We start from the raw sequence: 14619 nt of genomic DNA on the forward strand, positions 1-14619 counted from the left end.
AAATATAAATCAATAATAACAATTGCTTAGTGTCGAATTACAGATAAAAACATATTTTTGATTAATTTCCTGCTTCTCAATTTGGAGTAACAATACATAAAAAGTATATTTAGGTTAGGCCTAAATGGAAATATAGGTCGTACCGCCCGCTGCCATCCCATTCCCATCTCTCTTGAAAAAGCAGACGTCACCACAAGGAGGATTCACTTTCGGATTGTGTTTTATCGCGCGGAACGTGTGTGAAACGCGGAAGTATTAACTTTAACTTTAATTTTAAGTTTTTATAGGCGATATTCTTCACACATTTAGGGTTTTTTTTATGTAATTTAAGAACTGTGTCTTTCAAACAATAGCCAAAAATACCAAGTTTTCCCGTTTATCTAAACAAATTCAGAAGCGAAACATTTTTGACAGCGTAGGAAGCCTGTGCCATATTGCTTCTTCAAAGAGTCCCGAATCTCATTAAACTAAATATCGCTTAATTATTAATTAATATATTAAATAATAAAAATGACGTCAAACATCCATTCCCGGTGTTTTTACGCCCAAATATTAATTATAACCTGCGTATTTTTAACAATGTTCAAATTATCCAATGCTTGGACAACGGAAGATTTGGAACTTTTTGATTTAGTTGAAGAAGTTAATCAAAATTTTTACGATTTACTTGGTGTAGATCAGGTACGTAATGTCTTTCATCAATGCCAGTCATATTAAATTTAATTATGTTAATTTAAATAGTGTTTACCTTAAATTTAAACTTCACAGGGCGCCACAACAGGTGAAATTAAAAAGGCTTATCGGCGTCTTTCACTTCAATTACATCCTGATAAAAATAAGGAAGAAGGGGCGGAGGAAAAATTTCGTCATGTATGTTAATTAATTAACCACAATTAAAATAAGTAATTAAGTTCATTTTAATTCTTTTTGTTTTCAATAGATTGTAGCAGTTAGTGAGGTGCTAAAAGATGAAGCTAGAAGAAAGCAGTAAGTTTCTGTCATAGGGTAATGGCATCCCTCTGCCTTCAACAGGGTTCATACAAACCTGGAAAACAGGGTTCATACAAACCTGGAAAAATCAGGGAAATAAATAGTTGACAAAAAACTCAGGGAAATTTAAAATTTTTAGTAAAATTCAGGGAAATCAGGGAAATTTGCGTCAAACAGGGTCCGAGTAATTAATCAAAATGTTCGTGAACATCCCCTTCGTAGGATTAACGTTACACTATACTTTGGAGGCTCATAACTCTGGTTATATTAGAGATACGGGGATGTCCTTTGAGTATGTTATAGTCCAATTTATCCCTCATCCAACCATACTAAAAACGTAGGGCTACGACAAACAGGGGCCAAGTAGTTAAGCAAAATGTTCGTGAACATCCCCTTCATAGGATTAACGTTACACTACACTTTGGAGGCTCATAACTCTGGTTCTACTAGAGATACAGGGATGTCCTTTGAGTATGTTATAGTCCTATTTGTCCCCCATCTAACCATACTAAAAACTTGGGGCTACGACAAACAGGGGCCGAGTAATTAAGCAAAATGTTCAAAAACATCCCCTTCATAGGATTAACGTTACACTAATCTTTGGAGGCTCATAACTCTGGTTCTACTAAAGATACAGGGATGTCATTTCAGTATGTTATAGTCCTCTTTATCCCCCATCTAACCATACTAAAAACTTAGGGCTACGACAAACAGGGGCCGAGTAATTAAGCAAAATGTTCAAAAACATAACCCCCTCCATAGGAATAGCATTACACTAAACTTTGGAGGCTCATAACTCTGGTTCTACTAGAGATACAGGGATGTCCTTTGAGTATGTTATAGTCTAATTTGTCCCCCCCCCCTTCGTTAACATTTGCTCCATAGGATACTCCATATACGGGAAAAACCTGGAAAACTCAGGGAAGTAAGTATATGGGGAAAAAACCTGGAAATCTCAGGGAAATTTGTTTTCCAAAAGTTGTATGAACCCTGTTCAACTGTATTAAGCTCTATGGGGAAATAACACGGGGTGCCATTAGTCTATTGTGACTGATTTTTTGAAAATGTTTGCGTTAATTGTTTTGTTGCATTTGTCTTAGATACGAAGAAATTCTTATCAATGGACTTCCAGATTGGAGAATGCCTATTTATTATTATAGACGAGTTAGAAAAATGGGTCTAACTGAGATGTTTGTATTCTTATTCCTACTTTTGACCACTGGTCAGTATATTGTTGCCTGGTCAATGTATTGGGAGAAAAAATATGAAATTGTAAGAAAAGGACCTTTTTTATCAATTAATTTAAAAAAAATCTAAATTAATTAATTAATTAATTAATTATGTTCGCAGGAAGAAATTTTAACATCTCGTTTTAAACCAAAAAAGAGGAAAAAGGGTGGAAAAATTATTGAAGAAAATTGTGACGATATTATTGCTGATACCGTCAATCAAATACCTAAACCAAGGTAATTAAAATTAAATTAATTAAAAGTTATAATTTTATTTAATTGAAACTAATTAATATTTCGTTTTTAGCGTATATGATCTTTTCCCGGTAACTTTAACGAAGTTGATAATTAGCGGTTCAGTGTATTTTGCTCAAAATTGGCAAGAATTGCTGAAAAAAAAGGAACCTGAAATTGAAGAATATTCTGATGAAGAAATAATTGAGGGTAAAATGATCAGGGGTGTGCGAGTACTCGTTAAGTTCGAGTACTCGGTTCGAGTATCGAGCCGAGTACTCGACTCGATACTCGATAACAACAGATTGAGATACTCGAGACAGATTCGAGTAGCTTTTTAACATCTTAAATACTCGACAAATACTCGAGTCCGAGGCTTACAACTATAGCAGACGATGAGTTCATGATCATTTATTTTGAAAATCACCTGTTCAATCTTTAATTGATCACTAACAATCTTTTTGAACTAGTTAGATATTAGATAATTGAAAATCTTCGTTATTTTCAAGAAATTTACAAAACTGCTACTCGACAAGTCAATATTTGAGACTCGATAATTACTCCAAAGAACCAAAATTTGACCTATCTGAATACTCGATACTCGAAAGTATTTTTGAGACTCGGCTCGATACTCGATAAGAAATTAGTTTCGATACTCGGACTCGGCTCGAAACCGAAAAAACGGGACTCGCACACCACTGAAAATGATTAAAATCATATTTAAATTAATTTTCAATTAAAATACTTAAAAATTATGATTTAATTACAGATAGAGTAAGAAAACCTCGCAAAAAAGTCAAACCAGAACTTCCAGAGTTTTCCGAACTTCCAATGACAAATAACTCTCTTTATATTAATAATGAAAATCACTTAGAATCTATTAATGAAGAAGTAATGAGTTCATTAATTAATTAAATTAATGTTAATTGTTTCTTATAGATTCAACTGAATTTAAATTAAATTAATCTTTTCCCATTTTGTTTATTACTTATTAAGACTGAAATGAGTTATTTAACGGAAGAATGGAATGAACGAGATACGTTAGCTCTTGTTAAAGCCATGAATAAATTTCCTGGTGGAACTACAGATAGATGGGAGAAAATTTCCGCAATGATTAGACGTCCTGTTAATGAAGTCACTTCAAAAGCAAAAACTTTAAAATCATCTTCTTTAGTAACTAATGTTCCCGTTGCTTTACAAGGTTTGTGAATCGTAACTTTTATCTTTAAATTTAAATTTTTCTTTTTAATGAATAGTGTTCCATCCGTTTTCTTGTAGGAGTGACTGGTAATGATGATTTTAATCAGTTTGTTAATGATGCTTCCAATACGGATGAAAATCGCAACAGCAAAAAGTCTAAAAAACAGCCTAAAGGAGGGATCGAAAGAACTTTAATGATCCCTCAAACGCAACCCGTTATTCCGAGTCAGCAACAGACTAAGCAAGAAAATGACGCAATCTGGAGTCAAGTTCAGCAACGTGCTCTTGAGAATGCCTTGCAAAAGTTTCCTAAAGGTACTGAGCAAAGATGGGATTGTATAGCTGCGGAGATTCCTGGGAAATCAAAAGTAATTAGTTACTAATTGGCTTTGTTTTCCAATAAGTTATTTTAATCCTTAGAAATGGTGTTTTAAATTTGAACCAAACTATTCAAAATTTATTTTAGGAGGAATGTATTATTAGATATAAAATGTTGGTGGAAATTGTCAAGAAAAAGAAGGCTATGTCTTGACGAAGAATGTTATTTTTTACATTATTTTAGCCAAATAACTATTATGTAACTAAATCTTTATGTTCAAAATGAAATAAAGCAATTTAACAATATTTAAGCTTTTAGTGCAAGCCATATTATTCTCGATGCGTGTGCCAAGGCTTAACGCGATACTTGTAGCCCCGGACATGAGTCAAAATAATGCGTCGTCTGCTTTGAACTTTGCATTTTTACCCAAAATTAACGTGCATTACGCCTTGGCACACGCATGGGAATAAGGTTAATTAATTTTATTCAATGATTTGAACCTGAGTAAATTATGCGTCGTCTGCTTTGGACTCAGCATTTTTACCCGGATTAATGAGGATAAAGCGCCCTAAGCCTTGGCACACGCATCAGGAGGAATAAGGTTAATTAATTTTATTCAATGATTTGAACCTGAATAAATAATGCGTCGTCTGCTTAAAACTCTGCATTTTTACCTAGATTAAAGAGGATAAAGCGCACTAAGCCTTGGCACACGCATCAGGACTGGAGGAATAAGGTTGATTAATTTTGCTCAATGATTTGAACCCAACTTTCATAAAAGTTTAACCTTTTCACTGTAACTCTGGTATTACAATTTATTGCAAAATTTGAATTTTTATAGTAATTGGAAAACACTACCTATTACTAATTTATTTTGAAGATTAATTAGCCTTATTCCTAATCAGCGCCACCTACTGATAGCGGCGACTTTGAGAACTACTGTAATCGGCAAGCCAATCGGAATCAGATGTCGCTAAAATCTGGAGACGTCACTGACGGGCGCTCTCGTCTTACCAAAAATTAAATTACGTCACCTGATTTTAGCGACATCTGGTTGGCTTGCCAATTACAGTAGTTCTCAAAGTCGCCGCTATGGGTAGGTGGCGCTGATCAGGAATAAGGCTAATTGCTCTATTTCATTTTAAACCAAATGAAAATACCTACCAACTCCGACTTTATTTAAATATTTCCCATTTTAATTGAAGAAGTACTGAATAAATTAAAACAAATTTATATCAGAAAGGATTATTTTTATTTCATAAGATGTTAAATTATTTAAATCTTCTGGAAAGCCGCAATATCAACAGATTGGACAAAATCCTCAAAGTTTTGGATCTCTTCAGTCAACCAATCAATGCTGACCTGATTGATTTTTGATTTATAAACAATTAAACTTAAAAATTACCAATTATTAATTAATTAATTACCAAACCAACAAACCAACCTTTTCATCTTCAACCACGCAAACAATTTGAAGTTTCTTAATTCCATAGGCTAAAGGAACCAATTTTGAAATTCCCCAAAGTAAACCATCGCACTTGATGGTTCTAACTAATTTTTCCATCTCAGCCATATCAGTTTCGTCATCCCAAGGTTTGACATCCAAAATGACGTTAGATTTGGCGATAACACCAGGTTCTAAAAGAATTAAATGTAATTAGAATTAAAAAGAACATTAAAAAGAATGAAATCTAAGTTACTCTTTGATTTCTTGTCAGCGTAAGCCTTTAGTCTTTCCTCCCTAAGCTTCTCAGCTTCAGCATCCTTTAGGAATTCAAATAATTATTAATATTAAACCCCTAATTTTAAATTATAATTAAGACTAATCTTAATCTTACAACTTCCTCATCATCTCCAAAGAGATCAACATCGTCATCATCATCATCAGCGGCAGCCGGCTTTTTGGCTTGGGCTCCAGCCCCAGCAGCAGTATATTCACTCTTAGCTACTCCTGGAAATCTTATTTAAGAAGAAAATATCTTTAGAGTTGTATTAGGCCTAAATGATCACTGTAGTGATAAAAAAACCGAGACCTACTTGGACTTATCATTTCCATAAGATGCAATGTGATTATACCAACGGAGAGCGTGAGGTTGACCATTTGGAGCACCAGATAAGGCGTTAAAAACAGCGGTATCGTTTTGAGAAGGTTGGTAACTGTTAAAATTAAAGAATAATCAACAATTCAACATGATTTTAACAGAGAAAAATTATCTAATTAATAATATGGATGGATACACGACGACAGAAATGGGCCAGATTGCCAATTTGGCAAGGAAGCCATTAACCAAGGCTTAAAAACCACGTTTGTAACCTTCCCACTTTTCTTACTTTAAACTTACAAATTAAGATAATTAAGTGTAATAATTACCCTTCAATGTAACTACGATCGGCTAAATAATCATTTAAAGCCTTCAATCCAGCGGCTGATTTCAAATCTCCGAAACCCATGTCGAAAAATTTCAAGAAAACGAAAAGTCTTAACTTTCTTGCAAACCGGCTAAGTGCAAAGAGAACGAAACGTGGCTAGGCTGGCTTCTTATCTCTTGACAGTTATTGGCCAAATTCAATCACGTGGCGTAGAAGTTGCAAGTGTTGGCCTGTTGGTTTTTCCCATGGAGTAGTTTTACAGGAGTGAGAACGATAGATACCTAAGAAAACATTATATTGTAGCTAGGTCTCGTTAAATATTGCTCCATGGTGCAAAAAGCGGCCTTAAAATGAATATAGTTCCTTGTCTGTAAACTTTTGATTTAAATTTTAACAGCTGCGTCCCGAATTCGCTAATTTCCGGGTTTAACTTTATTACTTTATTTAGTTTTTGTTGTAGTGTGTGTCCTGTCAAAGGCTGTCATCCTATGAAATCCCAAAAGTAGCAGATATCCATTCCGAATATTGCCGAGCACTAATGTATTATGAGAATGACGGCACCGCAACGCGAATATTCGGTATTCGTGGAGTCCTGAGCAACTATTGCCGAATATCGAGCAATATATATAATATGAATTATACTCGTCTAAAGACGAGCATACATTTTCAATGCTCGCCTTTTACTGCATGCACTCTTTCGGAAAGAAATTCGTATAATCGCGCAATTGAACGAATATTGTAGAGTGGGCGGTCCTTCCCTATCGAGGATGCTCGTCAAACTTCGCGTATATTATTTACCTCTGCTCGCTCACGGCCAACTCCAATCCGCCGATGCACGCAATAAGGCGAATCAAAGGTGGCCAAACTATACGACAAGCATCGCGCCGCGGCAATGGCCGTAATGGCGAAGATTCGGTACTTGGCAAATAGCGAATGTACGCTCAACTTTTTGCCTTTAAATCTCAATTAAATTGTCCGTATTTTGGCCCGAGCTTTATTTTAAAACGCGATCCAAGTATTCGGAATCTACTTAAGAACGTTTAAACTTTTATTTGTTATTTAATATTTATATTATTATAGAGTAGTGGCACTCCATGTTAACTACCCATAGAGCTTAATACAGTCAAAGGCAAGTAGGTGCCATTACTTTATTTATTTAAGTATATATTTGTACTTAACTATTTATAATTATAAAATATTATTCTCGTTATTTTGATAATTTAATTAGCAATGGATTGGTCTAACGAGACGGTATTAGAATTTTTGGAATGCTACGAAAATGAACCCATAATTTGGAATCCGTCTTTACCGAACCACAAAAATCGGAATGAAGTTTTTGACGCGTGGAAACGAATCGAAATCAAGATGGGTCAAAAATACACAGTAACCGAATTAAAAAAGAAAAAAGATTCCTTAATGGCTTCGTTTCGAGCCTGCTTCAATAAAGTCAAGCAAAGCATAAGAAGCGGTACCGAAGAAATATACAAACCAAATTGGTTCGCTTACGAACAAATGGCCAGATTCCTCAAAGACAAAGATCAAACACGTGAAACAATAACATTAGAGGTAAATATAAGAATGTGTCAATATAAGTAACTAGCTGTTACCCGAGGCGTCGCTCGCGTGTAATAAGAACTTCCATCAAAATGATACAAAGAATGGGTAGATTTTACTGAAGACTAATACTTTAGCAGCACCCTTAAAGCGAAGGCACTCGGCGTTGCCCGTCAGCCCGTCGGAACATTTTTTTATTACTTTTCACGCGGACATTATTCCATATAGAAGGGTTTTTAAATTTCTGGCCGCAATTTTAAAAGATGGCAACAAATCGAGCCCAAAAGAGCATTCAGCCCGTCTATAGGTTAAAGGAAACCAGTGTACTATATATTTGCGAAATCGGTTGAAACGCGCGGACGTTGTTGCAGAGAAAAAGATTTTTTACATTTCTGGGCGCCATTTTTTAAGATGGCGGCGGATTGGAAAAATCTTTCTTAGTACGCGCTTACTACTTATGAGTAACGTTCCTACAAATTTTCAGCCTTCTAGGGCAAGCGGTTTGGGCTGGGCGTTGATTATCAGTCAGTCAGTCAGTCAGTCAGGACTTTGATTTATATAGATATAGATAGATGACTTTAAACTATTAATTAATTAAGAATCTGTCAAATAAAAATGAAGAAATTGTTTTAATTAGCTGTTAGGTAATTAAAATTTTGTCTTAACGTAATTTAGGCTATTGTATCTCAAGAAGGATGGGAAAGTAGCGAACTCAAAGAGGAAGACATCTCAGACAACACTGTAGAAAGTGTAGAAAGATTTATGCATTCAGACATGGAAAACGACGGTATGTTCATACGTTGAACGTAATTTTAATTAGTACTATTAATTTAATGACTTAAAAAGTACTTTGTAAGTCATTTACCATTGGTTAAAGTATGACACTTCGTAATGCTAGAGACCATGGATAAAGAATGCGCGTGAGGAAATTTGTTTTCACTCTACAGGATAGGCAACTCCCTATCTCGGGCGACAGCTTATTCTGTATATACTCTGTTACAACATCGGTTGTCAGCACGCGCAAATATATTTCTCTATGTAACGTAGCTTTGTACGTGCTGTCAAGAGACAAAAAACTTCAGGATCTTCAGGATTTAAAATATCCGCGAGTTTTTTAGCTCGAGTGCATGCACGGACCTCTAGGCCTTAGTTTCAAATACGTGTAGTAGGCTGTAGGCAATTTCACACGTATTTGAAACCAAGGCCTAGAGGTCCGTGCACTCGAGCGAAAAACACTCGCGCATATTTTAAATCCTGAAGATCCTGAAGTTTTTTGTCTCTTGTCAGCACGCGCAAGGCTAGATTACATAGAGAAATATATTTGCGCGTGCTGACAACCGATGTTGTAACAGAGTATATACAGAATAAGCTGTCGTCCGAGATAGGGAGTTGCCGATCCTGTAGAGTGAAAACAAATTTCTTCACGCGCATGCTTTATCCATGCTAGAGGCCTTCTGCTATATGATACACCTCTCTCTGTCTCTCTTTTCTGCAGAAGTGATATTGCCTTCATGTTCCGAAACGGACTTCAAAACACCGTTGCGAAAAAAGAAAAAAGTGATTGATGTCAGTGAAATGAAGAAGAAGATGGACAATGCCTATTCAATTTTACAATACGCGGTACCGAAACCTACTAAAGAAAAACACGTCTGCGATATATACGGAGAGTTAGTCGCGGCCAGGTTAAAATCAATGGATGAACGTAGTAGAGAAATATGTATGCACCAAATTGACAACATCCTATTTGAAATGAAAATGAATTGTATAAACAGTGAAGATTGAATTGTGTACTTTGAGTCCAATTTTATTCGCCTATAATTTATAGGGGGGTGGGGAATGGGGTGAAATGTTCTCCAGTTAACGTCAGGCCCTAGTAAATATCTCCGCCATTTTGAGGGAAAGGGGAGGAGTCATTCTTAAGCCTCATCCCTCTGTCCTCTTCCTATAGGGGGTTATGAAACTTATGATGGTCTTTTCAACTGTATTCTTTGAGTGACTTGATTAAAGAGGCATATATATTTTTCTTAAAGGGATGTACAATGTGTTATGTAGGGGCGGGGCTTATATTAAGCTCGTCTTACATCAAATAGAGTTCTACTGGGCATGCGTCCGCCTATAATTTATAGGGAGGTGGGGAATAGGATGAAAATGTTCTGTAGTAAACGTCAGACCCCACTAAAATATCTCCGCCATTTTGAGGGAAAGGGGAGGAGTCATTCTTAAGCCACGTCCCATTCCTATAGGGGTTTCAAACTTATGATGGTCTTTTCAACTGTATTATTTGAGTGACTTGATTAAAGAGGTATATATCTTTTTTCTTAAAGGGATGTACAATGTGTTATGTAGGGGCGGGGCCTATATTAAGCTCTGTTACACCAAATAGAGCTCTACTGGGCATGCGTCCGCCTATAATTTATAGGGAGGTGGGGAATAGGATGAAAATGTTCTCCAGTAAACGTCAGACCCTAGCAAATATCTCCGCCATTTTGAGGGAAAGGGGAGGAGCCATTCTTAAGCCACTGTCCTCTTCCTATAGGGGGTTATGAAACTTATGATGGTCTTTTCAACTGTATTATTTGAGTGACTTGATTAAAGAGGTATATATCTTTTTTCTTAAAAGGACGTACAATGTGTTATGTAGGGGCGGGGCTTATATTAAGCACGTCTTACATCAAATAGAGTTCTACTGGGCATGCGTCAATTTCGTAGCGTTATTATTGCATTGGGAATAGGCATCCCCTAAATAACGCATTGTACATCCTTTTAACGTATTTCAATCAATCCTATACTTACTATTACAAAAATTTAAAACACCTATGGAGCACTGGCAATACTACGTATGAAAACGTCATACCCTTCTATCTCTTAGCTCAGTGTCATCCCCCTACAATATCCCCTCTTACAAGAGCACGCCCAGAGGAAGGGAGTCTCTACCACCACTATAGTCTATTCTTTCCTCACTTCTAAATGTTGTACTTCTAGACCTATAATAATTCTAAAATTTTGTATACATAATTTGTTGAATAAATTATAAAGGATTGTCTTTTATATTATTTTATAATAAAAACTCAATTTATAATCCAAAATTGCCGCAATGTAGTGTGTTTTTTAAAGAATTTTTAAAAGAAAATCGTGATATTCTTTCCGGGGTAGAGCGGGGTTAAAAACCACGGCCGGCATGGTTAAACGAAAAACGGAATAAAATTTCCTCTGATCTTTTCCCACGGATTTATTTTTCTCAAAAGCACACCAAATTCAGCGAACACCTGTCGAATAATGCACGGATTGATGTATCGCGCACGATATCATTAGAATATCACCCGAATAGGCCTCACCTTACGCGCTTATTCTTTACATCCGTTTCCATAAAATCCATAAAACACAAATAACCCTATAACCACGCTAAAATATATACGAAAAAACAAAAGAATTCATTAAATATTAGTTTGATCATACGTCTTACCACGAAAGGAGAGAGGCCCAAATCGCCATGCATATTGCGCGCTGCACGAAATCTAAATTTTTAATCATTTTGCGTGTACCAAAGTTTCCACGCATAATTTTAAGCAGTTTTATATAGGGAATGGGTCAACCCACGAAAATAAATGTTTAAGTTTAAAATGTAAAGGATGGATGAAGTAGTGAAAGGGATAGTTGTATTTGTATAATAATTTAATTTTTTACGAATAGAAAATAAATAGAACCAGGGATATATTTAATTTTAGAAGTAGGAATGGAGAACAGAGTATTCTGGGCGCGCGTCATAGTCCCGGACCCCCTTCCACGGAACGGGGGTTGAAAGAAGAGGCGGTTCATAGCGACAGAGGTGAAAAGGAATTACGTATTTTTCGCCGTTCCCGTCAGCAACGTCATCAAAACGTAGTTTAAGTGAACCATTAAGATAATTTAAACTTTTAGTTACGTGTTGGGGGGAGGGGCTCTATACTGGGATATGAGTAGGACTGAAGTAAATACTAACCGTTCTCCATTCCTACTTATAAATTAAATCTATCCCTGATAGAACGCTTCTATTATTAGTCCAAGATGAAAAGCGACACAGTTAAGACGTCAGAGGCGTGCCAACATGAGCCAAAATTTTCCACTGGAGCGGGGGCAAAATGGCTGCCTAATGTTAAAGTCCCATAGAGTTGAAAATTTGAGCGGGGGCCTTCGCCCCCGCTGCCCCCGTAGTTGGCACGCCCTTGTAAGACGTCATTAATGAACCACGTTAGCCTCTACAAATCAATCTGGGGTCCTCACCCTAGCGTCTAAAATAGTAAACTGGTTCTCCCTTGGGGAGGGGGGTGGGTTGTAGAGTTGCAATTAATAAACTGGTCCCTCGGACCAATAACCCGCACTTCGTAAATTTCAAAAATGGTCCAAGCAAAATTGATAATTCTGTATACACAGATTTCTTCTACTTGGAATCTTTAACAGACTGTCATATTTCTGGGCCTTTTTGCTTGAACTAAAGAGGAGGAGTTTTAAACCCGTCACTCTTGACGTCATGCATATTGAAACCACGTGATATTGATGTAGCTAGCGAACTGTGCCGCGACTCCCAAGGCTTCTTAGCATGTTCTGAACGAGTACGCCTATAGTCCATTGTTGTTCAATATACGTGAATAGCCAATGAAACACGATGAAGGAGGAGCGGGCTGTTTATTAAGTCCTTCCCTTTACCTTCAATCAGATGTTATTGTGGACTCGGACTTAAAGATTCCAAGTAGAAGAAATCTATATATTCCTGTGCATAACACATTTTGATAAACTGTCATAAATTTCGCTCATGATTTCAAAAGCAAAGAATATTAAATATCTGTATATAATATTTATCAATTACATGGCGTGAGAAAAAACTCTTGAATAAAATCTCTTTCGACACACCGTCACTTTAAATATTGTCAAAAACGTCAATCAGAAATTCAAGTAGAAACCTTAAAAATTTTCCTTCAATAAAAATGATATTCAATAAATAGCTGAAAGAAAATTCATCTTCAGGCCTTAGGTGGTATTTAACAAGTTGGGAAAACCAAAATATTACCTCTCCGTGTCGAGAAGATTATATAAACTTAAGTATCCAATGAAAACGTCGACCTTTTTTCCCTCTTCCTTTCCCGCGCTTTGCGCTTCCGCATTTCATCCTTACTCTCAACATTATCTTCCTCCATTTTACATACAAAAATCAAATACTCACAAAAAGAAGTGGCAAAAACCTGCTGGCTCTTTACAACCACTTAATTTGACTTAATATCCAATTTCCAACAACAATAATATACCGGTAGTTTAATTGACAACCTACTAGCATCGAAATTCTCATTAAGAATGGCTCCCGCGGATAAAAAAGGCCAATTTTCAACTAGGTGGGCGTTATCTCATTAGATTTGAAAAATATCATTTGTCTTTTTTACCAATGCCTAACCGTTTGGATTTTTTTAAAGCAATCTTAGCATCAAAAAATAAATGTTTTATATTCTTATTAAGAATAAAACAAGAGGATAAAAAAGGTCTGTCCTCTCCTATTTTTTAAGCTTTTATCATGATTACTCTATACAACAGTAACAAGGAGTATAAACCCATTAGTGGAAGCAGTATTTTTTTTTCGAAACAATTTCGCTTATGTTTATCCTCTCTAGACTTCGCTAAAAACGTATTACTCCTACGTAAAATATTAATAGACAGGCAAGGATTCATACCGTTAAAGAAGGAGCGCAATATTATCCATATTTTCATTTCATATACAGAGAAAAGAAATTATTATGTTTCTGAGAGGAGCTTCCCATTTTTGTTGTTGTTTTGAAAAATATATCGCAATGCACGGGCCTTGATAGATAAAGGAGGCAATGAATGAAATATATCACAATGCACGCGCCTTGATAGATATAGGAGGCAATGAATGAAATATATCACAATGCACGGGCCTTGAAAGATATAGGAGGCAATGAAGGAAATATATCGCATGCACGGGCCTTGGTAGATATAGGAGGCAATGATAATCTCTCTCTTTGCACGAGAGGTTTATCTTTAATAATTAAATAAATATAATTATTTTTAATTATTTTAATCTTCAATAATTAACATTAATAATAGTTAAATCGTTTAAAATAAAGTTATACCTATTATCATCTCAAACTTTGCTAATATTGACGTTTAAAGTGAAGGGTACCCCTCTTGCCCGCTTTCTTCAGATTTTGGGGTATATATACGATTCGTTTCCATTATAATAGTAAGGAAAAAGCGCAATTGCGAAAACCTTTGGTGGCGATCCCACCTTAGGGAGGCTAGACGTTTCTCGTAACCCTAGCTGATCGCCGCGTATATCCTAAAACCAAACGATCATAATGGAGTAGAAGCCAATGATACAGATTGGTGTCTATGTGGAATAGACGGAAGACCAGTGGATGGTGGTGTTAGAAGCCAATGATACAGATTGGTGTCTATGTGGAGTAGACGGAAGACCAGTTGATGGTGGTGTTTAGGAGCCAGTATGTACAGACTGGTGTCCAAGTGGGATGGACAAAGACCAGCAGAAGATGGTGGTGATTAGAAGCCAGTAAGTACAGACTGGTGTTCGTGTGGGATGGACAAAGACCAGAAGATGGTGGTGTGAGAACTCAAGTAGAGGAGCCATTTCCGTGACTGTGAAAGCAGTTCGGAAATGGCGAACACGTTTGCTTCGATACGCAAACTGCGAACGCGGTCACGTGGGTGTAACAACGGACA

The 14619-nt window shown here is 36.3% G+C and overlaps 3 protein-coding genes across 4 annotated transcripts; 2 read left to right on the forward strand and 1 right to left on the reverse strand.

Moving 5' to 3' along the window:
* The first annotated feature begins 179 nt into the window (after positions 1–179).
* On the forward strand, positions 180–4275 carry LOC149710096 (dnaJ homolog subfamily C member 1). The gene is made up of 10 exons (XM_089859182.1): positions 180–681; positions 769–870; positions 941–987; positions 2091–2262; positions 2341–2456; positions 2527–2663; positions 3223–3344; positions 3450–3654; positions 3732–4021; positions 4120–4275. The coding sequence occupies exons 1-10, from the start codon at positions 511–513 to the stop codon at positions 4183–4185; spliced, it is 1428 nt and encodes a 475-aa protein (XP_089715308.1). The 5' UTR covers positions 180–510; the 3' UTR covers positions 4186–4275.
* A 926-nt stretch (positions 4276–5201) lies between these two features.
* Positions 5202–6504, reverse strand: LOC149710097 (elongation factor 1-beta-like). Its single transcript, XM_089859268.1, has 6 exons — positions 6344–6504; positions 6010–6129; positions 5811–5931; positions 5673–5736; positions 5417–5610; positions 5202–5334 (listed from the first exon to the last, which is right to left on the reverse strand). The coding sequence occupies exons 1-6, from the start codon at positions 6421–6423 to the stop codon at positions 5248–5250; spliced, it is 666 nt and encodes a 221-aa protein (XP_089715394.1). The 5' UTR covers positions 6424–6504; the 3' UTR covers positions 5202–5247.
* A 207-nt stretch (positions 6505–6711) lies between these two features.
* LOC149710098 (uncharacterized) lies at positions 6712–9686 on the forward strand. 2 transcript variants are annotated; one of them, XM_089859255.1, is made up of 4 exons: positions 6712–7475; positions 7571–7908; positions 8572–8683; positions 9392–9686. In XM_089859255.1, exons 2-4 carry the CDS (start codon positions 7573–7575, stop codon positions 9676–9678), a joined length of 735 nt encoding a protein of 244 aa, XP_089715381.1. In that variant the 5' UTR covers positions 6712–7475; positions 7571–7572; the 3' UTR covers positions 9679–9686. The 2 variants fall into 2 exon arrangements, with proteins under 2 accessions (XP_089715381.1, XP_089715388.1); XM_089859262.1 differs by having other exon boundaries at positions 6712–7471.
* Positions 9687–14619: the final 4933 nt, after the last annotated feature.

Source organism: Phalangium opilio, unplaced genomic scaffold, assembly GCF_054372755.1.
Source record: "Phalangium opilio isolate 3A_F unplaced genomic scaffold, DU_Popi_V2 ptg000011l_1, whole genome shotgun sequence".
Lineage (NCBI taxonomy): Eukaryota > Metazoa > Arthropoda > Arachnida > Opiliones > Phalangiidae > Phalangium > Phalangium opilio.